The 23,299-nt window shown below is 35.9% G+C and overlaps 1 protein-coding gene across 4 annotated transcripts in view; it reads right to left on the minus strand.

Moving 5' to 3' along the window:
* Positions 1 to 23,299, minus strand: part of FBXW7 (F-box and WD repeat domain containing 7) — a 186,164-nt gene that overhangs the window by 62,668 nt on the left and 100,197 nt on the right. The window contains exon 1 of one of the 4 annotated variants that reach the window (XM_075751696.1): positions 18,485 to 18,798. The exons of 2 other annotated variants lie outside the window; for them this stretch is intronic. In XM_075751696.1, coding sequence (XP_075607811.1) covers positions 18,485 to 18,631 — 147 coding nt within the window. In that variant the 5' untranslated portion in view covers positions 18,632 to 18,798. Of the gene's footprint in view, positions 1 to 2,811; positions 2,877 to 18,484; positions 18,799 to 23,299 lie in introns of those variants that run through there. One more of the 4 variants, XM_075751700.1, reaches the window with a different exon arrangement.

The raw sequence follows: 23,299 nt of genomic DNA on the forward strand, positions 1-23,299 counted from the left end.
AATTAAACTGTTACTTCAGTGGGAAAACCACTTTTTAAACTTTGATATTCATAGTCAGTCCTTTCTCTTTTAAAAAGGTATCAATTTTCCACCTCGATTACATGGTGGATTACAATTTAAGAACAAAACCAATTCAGTTAAATTTAACATTTTTCCGGTGGAAAAAACCCACATACTAAAATGGATATACTTAGCCATGACAGAAAATTTTAAGTTAAGAATGAACAATAAAACTTCCATCAGTATCAGCTCTTCATGGCATAAGAAATTGTTTATGAGTGCCTAAGCTATTTCATACTTCTTATAAATTCCCTTAACTTTTAAAATAATACAGTTTTTCCCCAAGAATCCTGTTTCTTCTGATTTAAAATTCAATTGATATTTCATTTGTAATTTAATGTTAAATTTACTGTTCTGATTGGTGTGTATGGGTTTTTCCTTCAGGTAGCATTAAGTTCTACTTCAGCCAAAAACTTTACATTAGGTAAAAAACCCCTGTCTCCTATTTCCACAAGGCACTTCCCCCAGAATAACATCAGTACATGCGCCAGGCAGACAAGTCCACTGTATATATAAAAGCATTAAGCAAGACTTTAATCAAGTCAGGAATAATGTTTTCCAAAGAGTAATCTAATAGTTTCTTATTTTGTTGCTGCTTTGTTGACTTAACCTTCTTATAAAGACTATACTTTGAGAACAGTAAAAATAAACAAACAAATCGGTATATATTTACATCTTGTGGCCAAGATATGAACGTAGAGTCATGGATCATCTGTAAAAGTCTTGGTAGGATGACAATACCTTTTCTGAGAAAACGTAACTAGAAAATTTCACAGAAAACAAGGCAGCTGGCATCTTCATTTGGTTTGCAAGTAGATACCTAATAACTATAAGCACACAGTATTTCACAAGTACATGGCACATCCACACAACTTGAAAACCTTTACTATGGGGAAGGTGAACTTTAGTCATAAATAATTCAATCTTCTAATGCATCAACTTTCATCCTCCCCTCCCCTTTCTTCTCCTTTTTTTCATTACTAATGATATTAGTTTTGGATAACCTTCTTGCTGGTTTAATCTCTCAGTCTTTTCAAAAGTAAGAACTTAAATCAAATACAAGAGCAAGAAATGTATTATAGTTTATTTTCTAGTGTGAGTAAATCTGTATTTTCTACCTCTTCAATGCAGCAGAACTATCTAGTTCAAAACTGAATACTAATCTTGAGAAATTGTGAGGTGTGCTAGTCCAGTCTTCATACTATACTTCTAAACTACACAAAAGACAACAGGATTTTGAGATTCTAATCTGAAGAAAAATAAAGGAATAACATAAGGTATTACTTTTATGTATGTTCTACAGATATGTGGCAAGGCAAAAGTATAAGCAGCTATTTTCTATTTCAATAGCTGCAGCTTGCTTGCACTTGAAAACAGTAACAAAAAAAAATAAGAGGAGCAAAGCATGATATGAGTAAATTTATTACATTAATAAACAGTTTTCTTAGGTTTTATTAAAATTAATAGTGTCTGGTTGTGTGTAGGACTATATGTTATAGTTAGCATTTCTATCCAGACCTGCTAGTATAAGTCTTTTGCTGTTTTAGAATAAAGCATATTACTCATTCATGTTAATAGGAAAAAATATGTATGTTCATACCATTTGTTCAGATAAACTACCTAACATATTTTCATCTCCAGAAATTAATGGATGACTTTTCTGCAGAAAATCCGTAAAATACAAAAATAAATGGCAGAAATTAAGTTCTAGCTCTTTTCAGTTCAGATTTCAATATTAAAAAAAAAAACCAAAACCAAAAACCACAAATTCAGCTTTTTTTATTCCTTAAGAAACTGGTATTTGTAGAAAAGATTATGACAATAACTTGAGGATTTCCCCAGTATTATGAAATCCCTCTCAAGCCAGGACAAAGACTTGCAGTTCCTCCTAGCCCTTCCTACAATATGATAAATTGACATAAAAGAGTTGCAAGATGCAAGGCTCTTATTGAATGTCATTATGATCCAAAATCATACTTTTCGTTATGAAAAAAAAATGGGGTACACAATGAAACCACAAAGAAAACCACTGTATTGCAGAGAGGCAAATATTTTTTAAAAAAACACTAGAATGGCAAAATTTGCAATTTTAAAAAATTCATTCTCAAAATATTTCATGTGCTACAAATGTTCACATGGTACGTAAGATAAGCATAGCCTTAAAGAGAAAACATGCCTTAGAACCCTCTTTTGCTTATAAACCGCCCTAAATCTATTCTGACCATTACAATGGTATAGTAACTCTAAATAAATGGTACACCAGAGTTCTTCCTTCTATTTGCACTGTATTAAAACCATGGGACTTTTTTGATGTGCTATAGTTCACAAGAACATCACAAATGTCTCTCTGGGTCAGGCCAAAAATCCCTATTGCTTAGCAGAGTCTAGTGATAATTGAATTTTCATCACAGACTAAACCCACGTCTATTAGACTATTCAAGTCACCTGCATACAACCACAACTTTTTCAAGGAGGAAAAGAAAAAAAGTAAGTCTGGACTATCAGCAGTTGTGAAAAAAGGATTCTCTGAATGATGCATTTTGGAAATTTATGCACTGGGAGACTTCAAACTTCAGTACATTTTGCATTCTTCACAATACTGGTAAAAAGGACACTTAAGGATGATCTCCCATTTTTTTGAACTTACAGCATGCCCCCCAATCAGATTTTACTACATTATTATTACTGTAGCTTTGTGTGTTTACACATATACTATATATTTAAGAATCCCGCTTACAAGGACTGCTTACACAGCTTCTTCACCAAGGTCAGGGTAGGGCATCCCCTCAATAACAAACTGTTGCAGGAAATAGTTTCTAATAAAAAAAAGATCATAAATAATGGCATGCTAGGTATAGCAAAAACCCATTTTCCATAACCATAAAGATAATATCCAAAAGATTCTCTACTAACAATGCGAAAACAAAATTCAAGCTTTCTTTTCTGACTACATGCAAGTAGAAATAAAGGGACTTAAAAGATGAGACAGTTGTTTTATAATAAATCTTGAAAAACAGTTATTACACTTATTTCAGTGACAATATCTGCACTACAATGTACTTAATTTTCTCCTCTGCCTAGTCATATGATTTTTTTACACAGAAGTGTCAATCAACATACTATATGGGATCTTTCCCTTAAAACACACATTCTGAGCTTTGAAGGAAGCTAGCACTCAAGAGAAGCACCACATCCTCTTTAGGTGTTTCTTCTCTATGAACGAGGTTGCTACTTACAACTTCAGTATCAGGTTAATTGAAAGGTTTTTGATTAAGAGCAGGAGGTTGTATTTCTGTCATACTGGTGGCACCTAGAGGTAAGATCTCTGTAACTACAACCAATCCAGCTTTGACTGCAAGCAAGACATAAAACAAGATTAAAAAAGGAACTATGGCATAGTTTAGCTGTCCAACACTCGGTGTCAGGTCTTCTTTATATGATATGAATGGATTCTCAAACAAGTCATGACATATTCTTTCTCAAGAAAATATTCTTGTTCAAGAGACTTCACTGTATAATCTACAGCGTCACTTTTTAAAATGATGTGAAGTTCTTGTCAAGTGGGACTGCCACCCTGAGAGTACTAAAAAAATACTTCAATTACTTCTACCACTACAAAAATTTTCTGCTGACATGCATACACACAAACAGCCACATTTTTAGCAGTACAGCTCTGGCTGCTTGGTACTATAGCTACTCATTTTTCTGTTCTGTCTTTTGTCAGTCTCACTTTCTGTGTATCTCATGTCATTTGTAGGCAACGAAGCAATGCCATATATACGATACAAGCCTGGGACTGGCGTGGCAGTTCACCCTGTGATAACTATAATATTGCTAAACAGTCTCTGAATCTGAAGCATCCACTAGAGAAGCAGAAAATGTCATTTCCCTTCAAGCAACCACTGTAAAGGAACTAAATCATTGCTAAGACCGCACAAAGTGCAGCCTAAGTTCCATCTGTCGATAAACTGAATCTCTCACAACTTTCATTTAGAGTAATCTACCAAATGTTCCTGACCACTTCTAATTTCACTTTTATGTGAGAATCAGATTTAGGAATTTTTGTATGTATATGAAAATAAACACAGCTGTAAATCAGAGCTCAAACATCCTCATTCATAAATGAAGAAAACACATTCTGCACTTTAAATGCAGTGGTGATTTTTCAACACCTAATGAATTTTGTTTACAAAGTAGTGCTCTCAAATTCACTTTTCAGAGAGTCTCTATGCAGCAGTATTTCATCCTCCTGTCTGCGCCTTCTGTTAATTCAGTATGGAAAAAACTGTCTTTCTCTAAATCTTGATCCAATGACTACTACCTGTTTGGTCCCAATGAGGTAAATACATTTTCAGAGGCAAAATTACACTTTCAGGAAAAATTCATGTATACCAGACAATTTTTTTCCCCATTCCAAATTAAATATCTATATATGTAACACACAAAACAGATTAATTTCAATTATCTCCAGTTCCATTTATATATTGAAAATTTTTTATCATACTTGGTAAAGAAATGTATACCATTTTACTTAGGACAACAACATCTGAAGAAGAGTTCAGTTTGAGACCATTTATTAACAGGCAAGTTACACTGATGCGACACCTGAATTTTATGTCCACAAAGCCAAATGCATTCCTAAAGCCTCACTAGTATGGAAACTTGACAGAAGAGAAAAATAGAAAGGATCACAGGACCTTCAAGAGTTCTCCCCTCTCAGTGGAAATGATACGATTCCCAAGGGGGCTAGGGCAGGATGGAGTTGTCTCATCTGCCTTTGGCTTTGTGCTAGATGCCTTCTAAACCAGGGACTAGTCAGAACAGCAGGAGTGTCCCGTTCTTGAAACATCTGTTCTGTATCATCTTGGAGACCTCCAACTTTAACTTGTTGCAACCTGAGATGTGGCCAGCGTTCAATGCCAGTATTTTTTCCATTTCGGTTTAATAGGAAAGAAACCACTCCTGCTTTTCCAAGTCAAACAAGGAAAGACAGAGGTTCTCAGCAGCTGCTGTTTGCCAGTTTAGAGACTACGACAGCAGCCATCCATGACGTGAAAGAAACAAGGAAAGGAAGGACATAAGATGACCTTAGTTTCCAGATTTGTTTATAAAGCTACTGCTTAAAACTACACCTTGGTTCCTGTCTCCTCTCTTGTCTGTACAGAACAGAAACTGCATGCTGAAGGTAAGTTGTGAGAATTTTTTCGTTATTATTTTTTAAGGGGTGAGGGGGGGGAAGGACTGGCAAAAGAAAAAACATGTTTCCTTATTTATAATACATTAGAAGACAATATGCAATGTTTCTCCCATTTAATATTCTTCCTATTGAAAACTGAGTGCTTGTTTTTACTGAAAAAAACCTGGTTACTTTACAGCTAGAATATAAAATAATATGAAGGGAAAGTAAAATGGAAAAGGAGGAACTTAAGGTTTCTTCTGCTGGATAATAGTAGTAAATTTGCTAATTTCTCTATTTGTAAAAATTATGAAGATGTACCTAAAACAGCCCAGATAAAGCCTTTGTGTTTGATAGGGTTTTTTGATATGCCTATGACAGACACACACAAAAAAGGGCAGAGTCTTACAAAGCACCACTGCCACTACTTATTGGCAAGAAGCTGGCAAAAAAATCTTAGAATTCTCACTGAAAGAACAGCTCTTAAAGAAATAAAGAACAGCATCTATATCTGTGTACGTATTCTGAGGATTGTTATTAAGTAGTATTAGATAACGAGATGTTATGACTCCCCAATTCTGAATGGAAGAAGAAAGGAAGCAATTACCTACTAGCTTTAATATTGCATACTACGGAATGAAAATTATATATCGTATTTTAAAAATAGACCATGAAGTTCACAAGCACTGTCAAAGGAATTCAGAAGTTCAGAAAGGTTTTTAGCATATTTATAAGTAGCAACTGACAGTCTTTTAGAAATACAAAGATGGTTGCATATATTAGGTTTTTAATAGGGCAACAGCTTTGTGATCCGTGTCATTACATGCTTTGGAATGCCACATCCAATATCTGGCACTCTGATTCTTCAAAGACAACATACATTTGTATGTCTTCTCCACTGGAATGCATATTGAGTTTTTGTTCACTGAGAGAAAATTTTAAAAGCTTATTGATAATGCTGAGCTAATTTAAAGATTAGAATAAAATAGCTGGACAATACTCTCTTAAGGTACATACAATACAGAGGGGGCCACATTTGGGGAACAAAGACCATTTATTCAATTACTTGCATTTTGTCTACTTTGCAGCAGTAATTATTTTCCCCCTTAATTTTAATATTTGTTTTAGAAAATTAAATTGGAAACATCTATAAAGATTCCAATTTAAATACGGTATCTTCAAAGTCACATTTAATTCCCTTTCTCCACTTCCTCCTTCCTCTTTTCCCCCAAATTTGTCACCTAGTAAGCTAAAAAATAAGCAATACTTCAGGTTCTCAACATAGTCTCAAGACTGCCCAGAATAATCATTCCCCATACGTCCACATACCACCAAAACTTGAAGTATTTCTCACAACTCTATAAAGAAGTTAAAACTCCTAGTAAAGCGAGATCAACGCTTCAAATTTGTGGTACATTACTTGAATACAGAAAAATGGATCAGGAACAAAGTGCGTGTCCTATATTGCCTCACAGCAAGGAATGTCTTGCATGGAAAGGCACAAATAAGTGTCCTACTTCATAGTTCTGAAGACTAAGCAAAAAGGTAGAACAGCTCTAAGACACAGGCAATCTGAAATTAAAATTAGAGAAACATTGGAAATAGTTTAAGTGGATATTTAAAACTACTACTAAGTATACTTCTTTATTGTTCAGTAATTCTGTCTTACGTTTCACCCCATTGACGTTTGATTTGTGTCAACGCAAGTACCTTTGCAAAAAGGATTCTATTCACCTTCTTCCAAATACATATACAAATCCTGAACATTATGCATACACTTGTTTAACTACATAAAAAAATGTACACATTTTGGTGTTTATATCATGAAGATTACAGTTACCTCTTCACAGAGAAGACAGTTCGATTTAAAGGGATTTTGCTCACTAACATTGTTCGTGCTTAAGTAGCGCAAATCTGAATTACAAATCTTAAAATCACCAGGAAAATACGAGGCCTTAGGGTCAAGTATTAAATAGCATGTCTCAATTTTTATATCAACATACAAACGCAAAAGGTAGACAATGCTAAGAGCAAATAAACAGGGATATCTCTTGAAAGATTAGTTTTATTAGGCTTGCAGTACCTATTATGATTGGGTAACTATGTCTGAATAACCTCAGGGGACATAAATTGTCTACTGAAGGCCAAAGAATATTGAATTATGAATTCATATGGTCTATGTGTCTACTGCGAGGAGCTGCCAATGCTACCTGTTGCTGTAAATTAGGTCCCCAAATCAGAAAGGCACTCCAAATTAGTGGACAGAGGAGCAAATTGTCGGTTTTAATATTCCTGCACTTCAGTGACCAGTGAGAATCTTTACTGCAGGTTTCTCTCTCTGTATCAGGAAGAGAGAAAGAGAGAAGTCGGGGAAGGGGACACACACACACACAAAGGTTTCTGCACCCACCTCTCCTTCCTGCCATGTTTTCAGGAATTAGTAAATTCCTGGAGGATGTCTTAGATGTCTTCAAGCATTTACTTTCTCCACCCATCAGAACAGGTCACTTCTGATACAAGCTCCTTCTAAACTGAGAAAAGTAAGGCTGGACCTGCTAAACACGGCCATAAACAGACAAATATGCAGTATTTCTGGACATTGACAAAATTCACTTGTGTGCTCAAATTAAAATGGGCCAGCACTTCAGAACAGGAAACTATTACCTCTTCACCCTCAGAAGTTTGGATGCTTTCCCAGAAATCTCCAGACTGGCACAGGACTTAGTACTATGCCTGTAAGACAGCTGCATCTGGATACAACCCTTCCTGGGAATTCACAGGACAACTCAAGGAAGACAGGTTGAACAGATGTAATGAACTGAGGTGGTGCCAGGTCCAGAAAGCGATTTCACTCAGTAAGGCAGAAAGAAATTTCACTCAGTAAGGCAGAACAAGATGGAGACCATTTGGAAAGCCAACTTTAGTTATGCCAACAGATCTCAGGGAAAGCCACGATCAGGCACACAGCTTGATACCAGGCGGTTCAAGCTGCCTCTTCCTCTTTTTCTGTGATGGAGGGAATGGCTACAACTCCTTGAAGTTTTCCCCCATGATAACCAACTCTTTATGCAACAAGAAAACAGAAGGAGAGAAGAATCTAGAAGAGATGTACGGCCAGCTAATTTGACAATTAAATAGAATATTTCCAATAAAATTATAACAAACTTTCTCTAACCCATGAGGGGGAAGGGGTGTCTTAAAAAACATCAACAAACAAGCCCTAAAAGGAATCTACTTTTGCAATTTTAATCCACGTATTATTCCATATGAATTAGGCACCAACCAAAATAGCTGCTCTTATTATTTGAGTCCATTTTCTTTCTAAAGTGAAGAAGTACTGCTATGGACGTATGTCCTTAATAAATCTGGAAATTAATTTCAGCCCGCACATGAATTGCAATTAGTGTCAAATTTTTATAGTGCAAAGTGACCTCAACACATAATGATATTTCAAACATAATGAGAAAACTAACAATTTCTATCAGAAGCAATTTTATACCATTAGATAAATCTCAGTCAGAAATAGCAGAGACACCATAGATCCTGCCACAGGCTAAAGGGATGATGTAGCCTCGCTTTCTTTAATTTGTACGATTAGTTTTTTGCCATGTGCAGTGTCTGTTAGATAATCTCACTTATTTCTTGTATCAGTGTGAATAGAAACTGCAAATAAGTGGCAAGCTTACATGTCTAATACATGAAACAAACAGAATATTATTATTGTTTAAACAAACACATTCCTCCCAAAAAAGAAAGGTGTACAATCATCTATTCCAGATGCTACTGAAGAGAAGAGAATTGGTACCAACTATGAGAGTTTATTATCTGCCTGGAGATAATAAAACAAGGGCATGAAGTGGAAATTGATTGACACATAATATTTTAATAGTTAATTTATTATACTTAAACCTAAATACATATATTTTAAAAGTTAATTAATAGATGCTGTAGCAGCTGTGTTTTTATATTTCTTCAACCTGATGGCTTATCTGCTTCAATTAGGAAATATCAGACTAGCCAGCTACAGATAATTCCTTGTTCCATTAAAGGAGGTGTGTGGGCAGGAAGGGCTTCCCAGAACCGCACGCAGCATAAGCGGACAAGCAAAGGACAGGAACACTGTGGGCGTAAAAAAGGCAGGAAAGAAAAGAGAAATGCTTTAGAAAAGCTGTGTGAACAGAATAGGCACTTACGACAGTAGAGGACTTGATAGCTTGGTATCTAGACAGGATTTGGAGAAGGTGAGGCAAAGGAAGAGAAGACCGTGAGGCCATGAAGAAATTCATGGTAAGAATTCAGTCTGAAATTTCACTGACAACAAGCCACAGGAGAAATGTAAGATGGAATGTAATAGTGCTGCAAATATGTTAAAATTGCAAACATTCTTGCCAGCTGCTGCTGTTATCATGAGAAGTAATCTTGTGTTAGGGTTATTAATAGCAACATGCTTTGGAAGAGACTGCCATTTGTACTTACAGAACCCTGTATCATGCAGATTGGACTTAGAGCAGCAAAATCTTAACTGTTTAGGTATAGCAGTGAGTTTACCTAAACACAGAGTAAGCAGGAGAAAAATCAGTGCTAAAAACATACCAAAAATACCTTTGTAGCACCTCCTGTGCTGTTCTTTTTCAATTTTCAGAAAGTAAAATTCTGTTGGAAGAGCGTCCTTAGAAAGAGCAGTATAGTGTCATCTACAGACTCCTGGCCCACAAGCCAAGGAACAACTTTCTGTTTCTAGCAGCTAACAACACTCCATGTTTCTATTCCCATTCTGTCTTCTGTCTTTCATCTCTACAAGCAGTGAGCTCTCTGTGCGGGGACAACTTTGCATACAGTATTTGTTACAATATTATTATAACACGAATAGTAATATTTGTAAATAAAAGTTGCTTTTTAAACCCATGTCTGTACATATAAATGGGGACATCTCAATCACGAGGGAAGATCCCACATGATACCATGTAAGAGCAGTATGCTGCAACCGGTTACCTTCATTATAAACTAGCTATGTTGTAAGTTGAAATACATGCTAACTACAGAAACTGGAGTCAAATGCAATTTTAGAAATTCCACAGGTAAAATATCTGGTCTCAAATTTGCATGTATTTACATATTACAGATTCCTAAACTAAGTCTTTTACCTAGCTGAGTCTTCTACATACAAGCTGCCTCTTTTTTGCAATTTACAAATAAAATTCTATCTACTGCCTTGCACATGCAAAGCAATGCAGCTTATACAAGCTTAATAAACTATCTGAATAATGAACCATCTGAAACAGAGAGGAGAGAAAGAAGCATGTTTTACTAATTACAACACAAAACATTTGCTGTCTTTGCCACATTATTATACTATTCCCTGTAAAACAAAAACATTTCCCTGGCTCACAAAGAAGTGTAATACATTAGTATTTACCAAGTGCTATGAGTTCCTTTGATACCAAGTACAAAATAAGTTGGGTTAAGGAAGCATTGCTAAGCTCAATTCATAAGGGAAGAACATATATAGAAGAATATATTTAGACTTTTAGTATCATTTATACATTTTAACTCAATCTTCTTCTCTCCTCCTGTCATCGATCACTTTAGGGTCAGCAAATCATTGGTGGTCTTGCAATATATTAGAATACGATCTACAAAATAAATTAAAAACACCACACACACAAATCTTACAATGTTTTGCCTACGACTTCAAAATGTTATGGTAGTAGCAAAGTTATTAAAACCAGATTTACCGTATCGCTGCCTTGCACAGGATCAACATTTTCATATGACATACATAACCAGCACTTCTCTTTCACAAACATGTATATTTGTAGCATATTAAAAATGTAGTACGGTTTGCAATTATCACCTGAATTGTATGTTTTACTATTAAAATCATGTCCACCTGAGAGGCAAGTAACTAGAGAATTTTTTCCTGAAATGTGATCAAACTGCACACAACTACACAAATGATCTGCAACCATCTCAATCCTCTTAACAAGAAACCTTGCAATCAAACTGGTTACTCAAAAAATACTTCAAAGAACACAAGAAATGAAAAGTACAGACTTCCTTGACAAGAAGGAAAAAAGTAGAAAGAAAAAAGAAAAGAAAAGTTATGTTAACTCCAGTGTTGTTTTTTTGCCTTTTCAAACAACTGAGTAACATTATAAACTACCTGAACAGAATTTAGAAAGACACTGCTGTTGTCCCTATGCAAAACTGTATTTTCAAGCAATTTTATCATGAAATGAAGATAAATAAGTGTACTGGGGCTAGAGAGAAAGCAAAGTGAGAGAGAGGAAAAAGAGGCCTACTTTTAACAGAGGATGAATATCAATGAGAAGCTGTGGGGAGAAAGCAGAATTAGCAGTCCAAAACTAGGAGGAGGAGGAGAGAGAGAGCGCCGACCAGAGCCTCAGAGAGAGTTTGGACGAAAAACACAATCCAAGCAGAGAAACTAGGAATGAGATGGGATCTTCACTCTGAAGAGTGGAACTATTTAAACTGGCAAAACCATCATTCCCTGACAGTAACGGTTCATCACACAAGGAACGGCAACCAGTTGGTTGTGGTAAGTGGCACAGATCCGAGAGCAAGATGCTAATGCTATAACCCTGCTTATAACTTGTCTGGGTCTCGTGCTAGTTTGGTTTGACTTCCACTCAAAATCTGGGCATTTTTTCCTCACAAAGGATCCTTTCCCCATACCTGAAAAAGACCTGTTCAGGAAATTCAAATGGCTTCATTTGTTGTAGAAGGACAAGAAGTGTTTACTTAGTGATACAAGGGAATGCAAAAAGAGAAAAAGGAGATACATGGTTAAGGCAATTAGGTTTCAAAGCAATAAATGAAGTATTTAATTACACATTTCATGAGTTCCCCTCCAGCATGATCAATCAGCAAAGAGGCAGCTGGGTCACTTTATGGCATCACTGCTGTCTCCCATTCCCTCTTTTCTTCTGCTGGATGCTGTAACCTCCACAGCATGAGACGATAAAACAGACAGACTTTAAGCAGGTAAAGAGCTTTTCACAAAGACAATCCAGCATGTTTGAATAGCTCAAAGTGAATAACAATAAAGGTTTCTAAAGACATCTAAACAATTGGGCACAAAGGAGTAAAATTGCCCGGGCAACTTTCCTTCTGACACCTACTGAAGGGAAGCGACTGCAGAATCCTCATAACATGCTTTTAGCATCTGCACCTGCACATCAGTCTGTAACAGACAGCACTGCTCATTGCACAAGAAATCGAAGTTTTAAATGCATCAAAACCACAAAGAAAAACATTTTAGCTAGCGTTAAATATAAATGAGTTTCCGATTGCTGCTTTTATCTTGGCCAGAAATAGGTAGAACAATTTAAATATAAAAGTGTTTCTCAAAGAGTCAGGATGGTGACAAGAGGATCACTGAATATTCTGAAAAAGCAGTCTCTGGGAGCACTATGACATGTGCTGCTCTGGAGGTTTGGAGAAAAGAAAAAAAAAAACCCAACCCCACAAAAAAAAAAACCAAACACAAAAACCCCCAAGCAAGTTGTCAGAGGTTGTCCAAGTATTTTTGACGCAGTACAGCAGACTGGACTAGATATGCAGAGTTTAGTTAGCTATTTTCTTTTTTCCAGGAGACACAGGGAACAGCTGTTTGAACAGCAAACTAAGTGCTCCCTCCTACAAATGGCTATCTTAAGCCCAGAGCTTCTGTAACACCCCACAGAAGGGGAGGGGTAGACAGAAGCATACTTCTGCCTGTATCTAGTTCTACAGAGCCATAAACACTGGCTACATCTGACTGTATCCATGGTTTTGAGGTTAAAAACAAAAAAAAAAAAACCAAAAAAACCAAGATGGATTTTGGTATGGCTTGGCAAATCTCTTGTAAGCATAGTCTGGGAGACCACATGGCTCTTCAGTCAAGTCAGGTTGAACCACTTCACCTTGAGTTGACCAGATAATTGAGGATCTACCCCCTACTTTTTCCACTTCTGTGATTCCTACTTAATTCCCTCTCAAGGACAGTACAGAGTCAACCGGTTTGCAAGCAAAATGAGAGAGATAGAATTGCAGAAAGAAGGAAAAAAAGAAGGGTGAAAGAGATCATTTTTAGACTACCTCTGCTCCACGTTAAGAAAATAAGTACCATGTTGCTTTTCTTCAAGGCTATCACCTCACACAGGAAGAACTTTTATTCCCCTTGTGAGAGAAGATGAAAGGTATGGGAAAAGCAGATTCAGAATGGAGATACTACATATACTTAAAAACGAGAGGAAATAGTTCATTATTCAAGATTATTTATCTTCTAAAAGGAGTTATCCTCTAGGCAGTGTTACACAAGACTTAGTCTTGCTCATTTCTATAACTTTGCAGTATTCCCTTCTTCCTACTCAAAATCATCTGCCTTTTCAGTTAACTTCCTTCTGCTAGACCTCTGAAGTACTTCTGTTTCATTTCAAAGATCTTCCAAAACTGAAACTCCAAAAATAATAAAAGCAAGAAAACAAACACTATAAATTGTAAGTTTAACAATGAAAAGTAAAACCTGTATAAGGCTGGCTTTATTGTAAGTATTTGGATATCCAATGGACACACTCTTTTATGAGAAACAAGCACAGGGCACAAGAACAAACTTCCTTTCACGTATATATCAACTGAACAGTCCATGATCCGTACTTCCATTCAGGTGAAAAATTCTAGCACAAACAAGGGAACTTGAAGTAAATGTTAAACCAGCTTTGAAAGAAAGTTATTTCTGACAGCCACTCGAAGGGGCTTCTTACCACCAGTGACCATAGTGTGAGGTCCCAGCCACAAAGCCCAGAACCAAAAGGTGTCTTGTAGAAGAGGCAGGCATGTGGGAGTGCTCTGATTTGTCCAGTGACAGGCTAAAGTTGTAAATTAAAAAATTATACACACATATGTATATACGCACACACGTGTGGACATTTTCAAATCTTTTTTCTTTATGCTCTTCTGACAGTCTCTTCTTACCAAATGGTAAGAAATTTCAAGGGAAAAAGATTTATTTTATTTTTTCATTTTGTGTTTAAGGGGAAAATAGTTCAGTTCTTTTTCATATTACTCAGGACCTCATCCAAAGTCAGCTGAAATACAGGGAAGTGTATGATGGGAAGGTATACCATATCAGAGAAAGCTAAATAGTTTTTTGTCCTTAAAGTAACTTCTGACTGCCATCCATGAAATAATGTGCTGTACTCAAGCAAGAAATAGGATTTGTTGCACAGAAATTCAGTACTACATTTCCCTGAAAAACTGAACAGACAGACTACTTGGTTAAATTGCTGGTGCAAGCATTTGCATAGATTTGACTGACACTGAAAAGGGTGTTTTGGTTGTTTTAACACAGAAGTGAAGGCATAAAGGAACAAGTTGAAATAAGTGAAGTTGTTCATGCATAAGACACACTAGTATTTCAAATAAATTATTAGCATACTAGTCAACCAGAGGAGGGAAAAGGAACTGGAGTCTTGTTCCAAGTGCTCTACTGCAGTAACAGACCAATATCATATGTAATGCGTAAGACCAGTGGATGCTTTTATATATAAAAACCACAGGCTGGTATATAAATCAATGCTTAAATGCTTTAGCCTATGTTCACCTAGCACAGAAGTACACCCTACAGAGGGAAGCATTTCATTGGTGAACTAAGTTGATGAATTGCCAAAATTTGGTCGGATACATTTTAAGGGTGAAACACACGCACATGTAGCGAAACTGTTCTCACAAAATGGGAAAGGATAACAGAATCTTTGGTGTTTCTGAGAATACAAGCACTGAAAATGGTTACATTTATTACTCTGACTTTTCTAGGTTGGAATACCACAAGGTGCACACCAAAACCACTGCTTTGTAACAATTTAGTGCTACTTTAAGCCACTTGAAATGAAGGAATGCTGCAAGTGAACAAGTCACTTTCACAAATTCTCGAGCTTATTAGCACTTCATAAAAACATATATTCAATGTGATGAAATTGTTATACAGCCACCTCCAAGAACAACAAGCAATGGAATTTTCAGGAAAAAACATGGAAAACTAATGAGTGAAGAAATCTATTTTTAAAGAACAGCTTTTGAAATAGTTAAGAATTACAACAGTTCAGAAGGAAAAACACTGCTACTGCTAGTGGTCTAAGAGTACTCTAAGGGAAAAATCACATAGTTAATTAAGAGACCAAATTTTTGTCAACTGAAAGTATTTACCATGGCGAACGAAATACAGCACTTGATTTTGGAACATACGTGACATGCGTGACTATCTGGTAAGTATGTTTAATGATCAGCTGCAGTTACATCGTACTGAAGAGCTAAATGATATCTGATATCTGACGTGTACTAGTTGAAAGGGATTCATTGCTTCTTCACATTATACTGCAAGATCTACTTCAATGGCTACAAAAAAATATGTTAACGGCTAAAGAGGACCACGGCTGGGTCTACGTTTGACAATACTGCGTCGATGTTTTCAGTGACAGCTTTGAAGGAATACATACATTTACTATGTAAATACAGTACTTTTAGAGTTATGCATTAAAGTTATCCTCAAGTGCTACACAAAGAATACTATTTTTAACTGGATTCAGATTAGTACTATTGCAGACAAGTGTTTTAACTACATGAGCAAACTGACAAAATGCATAAGGGCAAACTGTTAAGTCCTGTGACCATTTATAGTGCACTTCTTGATAGAAGCCCGGTATAACTAATGCAGAGGATGCAGAAGCTATGGATTGTCAGCTCTCATAACGGAAGCATTTTAACTCCCAAGGATCATAGTACACATTTTAAAGATGTTTTGCTTGGTTTAATGTACAATTAAGGAGGGGAAGAAATGAGTTCAAACAAGGAGAAGGTCGATAATCTTTAAGTCAGGTCAGTGTTTGAATGTCCCAATCATACACTCACCAGAAAAAAGTTGGTATTGACATATTACCAACTCAGTAACCTAGAAGCAAACTGTAGGTCATGTTCTAAAGCACATCAAGTTTAGGTCTGAACATTAAATGCTAAATAATTCAATGTATTACTTATTAAATGAAAAGTAGAATATTCAAAAAATAAATCTAAGAGTTGCGCATTGGTGAAGACTGCATCAGAACTCATATTTTACATGAAAATACTTTTCTGGTTCTATGTTTAATGAAATGATAAATTTACATAACAAAAGTATTGATTCTCTCATCTGTTGACATCCAAAATTAGGCTGATTTTTTGTTTGTTTTTTTGTTTAATATGCAGAAGTGAAAATGCAGATCTTATATGCAACCTCTGTGTGCTAGCATGGAAAGAACCCAATATGGTAATCGTTATGAGTTATATGCAGGCTTAGAGTCTTGCAAGGCATGAGACTAAAGGCGGAGCTCTAATCTTTTCCACTATCAGCAGCCATCATACTGAGAATTATCAGTTTCAGAAGACAAGATAAACTTAAATAGATTGATGAGAGCTTAGCTGGTAAAACACACATTTACAGCACTTTTTAATTTCCTCCTTAGTCCTAATGCTAAAAGAAAAGTAGATACTGAATGGCTTCCTAAACCCTCCTAGACCTAAAACCTCTGAGTCATTAAACTGACTGCCTGAATGCAGTGTACAACAGGACAATCCAGACAGACTGTGGTCAGTTTGGAACAATGCAAAGTCTTCAGAGAACTGCTTTAGAACTTATCTTTTTGTATTTGTGATGAGTTAATGTGTGACCATTACAGAAAATACATAAAACATCGGCATTAAAGTTCCAATGGTATAATGTATTAATATAGCCACCAAAAGACTTGTGAAATATATCTACTAAACTTATCTTCTATGCTGTATACTATGCTTTATCCAAGAGAAAGGAACTAAAACTATCCAAACATCTTCCAAATGTTTATTTTCAAGTAAACAGTTCTCAAATCAAGTAAAAAATTTGAAAGCACATCTATTAAAACATAGAGGGTTACTTTATCGCTTTCAACCTTATGAAATGTTCCTATTCAATGTTCAAACACATACGTATAATATCTAATTTCAGAAAAAAAAACTTTTTTAAAATGTATATGATCCACTATTAAACAGTTGTATATGTGTGTGTGTATATATATACACATGTTATAATTTTTGCATTGCTGCAGGTTGATATTACATTGCCAGCTTTCAACACACGCTGTATACCTTTTACATACAGGAAACATTCTCAGATATTCAAAGCAACATAGTAAAAAGAAATCAAGCTTTCAAGGGTGAGCTTGTCAAATTTAAATTCTGTCTGTGATTTAACTAAGTTTACTAAAAAGGAGTATGTTGACATTCAAGGAAAGCTAGCACATTTACAAAAGCTGAGCTAGATTTTTAAACCTGCACCAATAAATGGAAATAGTATTTATTCAGTAGCAACAGAAAACTCAAAGTAGTGTTGGGAAAATTCATTATGAACAGCAAATTTACTTATAATATTACTGAAAAATGTTCCAAAGAGTAATAAAGAAGAAAAATTAATTTTACTTTAAATACAAGCTCAGCACCATGCAAACTGAGTAATGAAATCATGATGTAAGTTGATTCGAAAAAAATAACTTTTTATTGAAAATTGCATATTAGAGAGAACAATGTTTAAAAGACTAGAGCCACATTATTCATATAGTTCCTGAAGCTGTAGCATAAGACCCGTGATAGTTTGTCAGGCTAGGATTGTCTATATATAAACTATATCGCAACCTCCACATAGTAACATGCTATTTTTATTTTCTGTAACAGCAAAAATGTTACCTCCATTACTGAGTTACAAAAGTATTAAAATCATATTTTAAGAATTCTTACTAAAAATGTTTAAATATTAATTAAACACCTCTAAATTCTCTACTTTAGTATCCAACAAGTTGCATGTGCCGATACAATTCAGAACTGCATCCAATGGATTTTACTCCAAACTATCTACAACACCTAAAAGAGTGAATACAAGCAAAATACACATTTATGAATGCACCTAATTTGTACAGCATTTGCTTTCATCTACATGGTTTATAAGTATAAAAGAATCTCTAGTATGTCCCTTTAAATGAGTAATAGCTAAGACAACATGTACAGATTTTAAATTAAAGCACAAGAATTATTGCAATAAATGACGCCGTGGGCTCCTCTATGGAACCCTCAGTGATTAGATAATAAAGATAGAAGTATTTCCTCATGGAATGAACGCACCATGACAAAGCACTGAGCTACAAGCCAAGTGATCAAAATTCGGGTTTTAAAGACTTTTACACTTACCCGCCTACGGCAGAAGGGCAGGCCCTGTGCAATGATGCTGATGCTAAATATCTTCATCACAGTTTGGTGTGGTAGAGGTTCTTTGGCACTTTTAAGATCAACAGGAACCAAGCCATGGTTGATGGCAGTTTTCCCAGGTTTGGACATTTTATCGTTCTTTGTCAAATCTACTAATAATGCAAGAACATTGCTGAAAACTTTCCTTTTAAAGTTGCATGGTTTTGTTTTTTTTTTTAAAGTTTCAGACTGGTGATTCAGCTCCCCGCAGCCTCCTGCCTTTGTCTCTCAATCTTCTCCTGCCAAGTGTCCTGACCTGTCTGCTGCTCAGTGAAGTGCAAGCTATCCTAGTATAGACAGGAATTAAACTACCAAGGGGCAGGCAGACTGCTCCTGCCAGTCAAACAGCTGGTGGACCTCCCCTGCAATGTCAGAAGAGCCCTTCTCCAAAACAGGATCCGCAGATTGAAAAAGAAGAAGAAAATCATTACTGCCAGGAGCTTTAATAGCCACAGCCGCTTACACTTGCGCTTTAAAGGAAAATTTTTGGGTTTAATCATTATTTTTTTAAGAGTTGGCATTGTGCTTTCAGAAGGAGAATCCAAGGAGACTGCAACCTTCAGACAGTAACAGTCTTACTGCAGGATCAACTCCACCACTCTCCGGGCAGACTTCTTCTGGACTTTCAATAAAATTTGACAGCTAGTGACTAAAAAATTGACATGGACTTTGCTGTTTCTCAACCATCATCTCCACAAACATAAAATATTGCTAAGTCTAAAAGTTTAAAAAAGTAAACAAAAAGGAAAAAAAAAAAACAGGGAAAAAAATGGGAGTCCCATAAAATGAAGATATCAACTTGAAACTTGCTCTTCTAATAAAAGTAGAGGCTATCATTGTATTTTCACCTACACTGTGACTTTTAGCTCCTTCTTCCTCACCCTCCTCACTTCTGTGCAGGTACCCCAGGCTGCACAGCCTCTCCTTTCCCTGCTGCTGTGGGGGGAGCAGCATCCAGTGGGCTTTGGCTCTACGGATGCAATGGTACTGGAATAGTCTTCCCTTTTCTGGCCATCACAGGTTTGGGTACCAGTTTGCTCAGGCCTACCCATCACACTGATAGAAAGGAGAAGGGCGCTTCCTCTGAGAACAGTGTCCCCTGAAGGATGTGGGGAGAGGTCTGCCTGCCCCTGACTGAGGGCCATTTTTCAGGAAAACAGTTCTTGCTCAACCAAAGATAGAACTGCAATGTTCATTACTCAGATTATCCACAATTAGTTTACTTTCATTTTAAATAATTTCTTGATCAAATTAGCTTTCCTACAATGCCTCTAGGTTCCCACAATCCCTTTCTGATCCCTATACTTAGACATGTTTCTTAAAAAGATATTCAAATTCTGAAAACCTTTTTGAGCAAAACTAAGTAGAAAGGGACAAAAGCAGAAGAGACTGTGAAAACATCTTATGAAATTGCTGATGAGAGATGCAGAAAGCCATCAAAGCCCTTGTATGAACTGAGTTGGTACAGTCCAAACTACAGTGAATAAATGACCATTAAGAAATCTTACAAGTCCCTTTATGCGCAACCCAGCAAAGATAATTAACTGTATAATTATGTGAGGGCAAAAGAGGGAGTGTATTAATGCTTTAATGCTTGAAGCACAACACTAACTTGACAAAAGACAGCACTAAAATATGCCTGTATTAGCATCTCCACTTAGCCCTTTGTTTCCCCTTCAAAAAGACAAGCGGTAAGCATCTCACTCGCATATAGAGGGCCTCCTCTAACCAAACATTTGCTTGCCGAATGCTTTTTACAAACCCCCCCCCAAAATGTTTAATTGAGTATATATACATTCACTTACAACAAAATATCTCTTTTTCAGACAAACAAAAAAAATCCTTATTTCTTTACAGATGTTGCATACAGAAATGCTGGGTAGCACAGTATTTTCACGCATTGATTCTTTTTTTTTCCCCACCGTTCCATTCAAATGCTATTCTAAAGCACATTTAGACATACATTTTCTTCTAAGAGACTCTTTACATTTCCTTCTTTATACTTCATCCTATGAACTCCAAAAACCAGTTTACCATTAGCCTGTAATCAACAGCAATATCATTGCATCACAGTTTATAGCTTCACTCTGAATTACTTCATATTTTATATACTATGTAGTATTAGGCTTTCACTTGGATGGAAGACTTTGGAAAAAGGTGTTTTGGGATCTCAGGTTCACTCAAATAAGAAAACTCCACTGAAGTACTCCAAAGAGGGAGAAAGAGTAGCCTTTTTTTTTTTACTTTGAATAACTAAAGTGAAGAACAGAGCCAAAAACCCAAAAGAGATCAACTCATGTACCCCTACTGATGTATCATTCAAAAAGAAGCAACAGGTCAAAGTTTTCCATTTTTGATGTATTGGTCGCTGTCTCAATCATTCCAACAAAGAGGGAAGTTTACCAAAATGTATGTATATTAATATAATTTGAGATTTGAATAGTATGTACGTAACACAAGATCAGCTACAGTATTTTGTACAAAGCAAATCTCAGATTCTAGTTTAATAAACAGCCAGTATTTCATTTAATTGCACACAGAAATGTCATGTGTGTGTGCACTAAGAGAAACTGCTGAAATAAACTCAGTTTTAAAAGATTATTTCATTGTGCAATTGCTGAAAGGAGAATTTGACAGTGCGGCAGATCACTATTTTAGTACCAGCATTATTAGTTGCTATCAGAGACTAGTATCTTACTACTTTACAGGCTTATTCCCCTCCCATTTTTTTTAAATATTAGCTCATAACCACAGTGCAAAACAGGAAGATAACTTGGCCCATTTACAGATTTACATACAATTGGGGAGCAGACAAGACTGAGGTAGGGCATTCTCCAAGCACTGCTCACAGAGCAATTCTCCAGTCGCAGGTTATTCTCACACCTCTGAAAAGACAAAACTTTGATTGTCAGCCCTTCTTCTTTTGCAGTTTGAGATAAAAGTCCCAGCACTACATGAGTTTTTCTTCAGGAACTTCCAAACTATTCTAGAGGAATTCCACAGGGACACGCTTCTAGCTGAAAAAAACTGTATCATGTTTGCATTCAGTGTAGTCCCCTTTCTAAGTGGATAAAGCCAAAGCAAAATAAGGCACTATTTTTTTTTTTGTACCACATGAAATTACAATGCTAGATTTCACACTTTACCATAGCAATAAGGAAAAGCTTCGTTTTTTCATCTGCCTATTTTTTTCCTTTTTTTTATCATCATCTCCCAGAAAAAACACTTGCACTAACAGATGAGATCTTGTTGGCCCAGTTTTATTTCCATGTATCATCGTTTCTTTTTTAGTCTTAGATTTGCTACACATTACTGAGTGTAGGTTTTATTGTCTTACAGTAACGCTTAAAGGCCCCAAGCTATGCTGGACAGCTATAAACATTTACTAAATGAAAGTCCTTTAGCCTGAAAATACAACACAGTCTAATTTAAGCAGCAAGAGGGTGTAACAGGAAGACAAAAATGGAGAGGGTTGGCTATCTTAGAAGTGTCAGGAATATGTTGCATATAGTAGATATCATTTATTTTTGTATTTATTACACATATAATTCTAATTTAAGCTGTAAATGTAAAGTTTAAAGAGCCACTGTCTTGCTTTTATCTTTAAAAGTATTTTTTATATCATACAGGGTGAGAACGTGTATAAAACTTGACAAATGTGAAACTATGAAAATTTGAGCTTTGGTGCTTTGTAATACATTTCTTTAACATCCTGTTTCTAAATAAAGCAGGGCTGATTTCCAATGATGCTCTTTTTAAGTGCCTGCCTGTCATTTTAATCACAAGATCATGTTTGAAATCAGATCACTTTATTTAGATGCAGAAAAGTGCCTGGAAACTTGTGTTTGAAAATAGTAGTTTGAGATCGTCACGGACTATTAACTGTAAACTTAGGAATCCAGAAGACTCTTCTTTCTTTTTTAGCCAGTCCAGTGAAGAGACCTCTTTGTAAAATGAAAGCATGTAGTAAGCAGCAATAATTTTTATACCCTCCAATCAGAGTAATTCAAAGTGATCCCGTAGCAAAGTTTTTTAGGAGCTGTTTACCAGAAAGCAAGTGTTAAAATTAACTAGCTCATTCAGTACATTTAACTCAGAAAGGCCATGAGTTTAAGACATGAATCTAAGAATTTATCCCAACAACGAAAACCAGCTTACTCAAACTTTACAGTCTTCTAGAGCTGACAATTGTTTTGTATATTAACATTACTGGAAAAAACAAACAAACTCAGGGCATTTCAATATAGTGATGGAACAGTACAAGACCTAGAGAGACCTAAATGAAGCGTTTGCAAGTACAGAAAGATTAAAATGCAGAAAGTAGAATCCCAGTTTTTCCACAGTTCTTAACATCGGTGAACAGCTGCCCTCAAATGGATAAAGCAGAGCACTGCAACATTTTAAAAGTCACCTTCTTAAAGTAATAATAATAGTAGCATAATAATCCTTTGAATATATTTGACAATATACTTCCTAAATAACATTTTTAAGAAGCTCTGCATAGCTGTAGCATATATAGTATGCACTATAGTTTACATTATACACAAGCATTATTGCTCCCTTGATATTCATGCGGGTCCCTGCCCATGTGTAGGGTGATGGTCACCCTGTTGACAGACTTCTTCCTCAGCAGGTGCATTAATAAGTCTCTCCCTTTCCTACTTACCCTCTAGTTACCTTGAAAATTTGTGTAATCTTATCTATCTCAATTTGTGTAATCTTAATCTATCTGTCAAATTGGGTAAAAATTAGTGAAGA

Source organism: Balearica regulorum, chromosome 4 (genome assembly GCF_011004875.1).
Source record: "Balearica regulorum gibbericeps isolate bBalReg1 chromosome 4, bBalReg1.pri, whole genome shotgun sequence".
In the NCBI taxonomy this organism is placed as follows: domain Eukaryota; kingdom Metazoa; phylum Chordata; class Aves; order Gruiformes; family Gruidae; genus Balearica; species Balearica regulorum.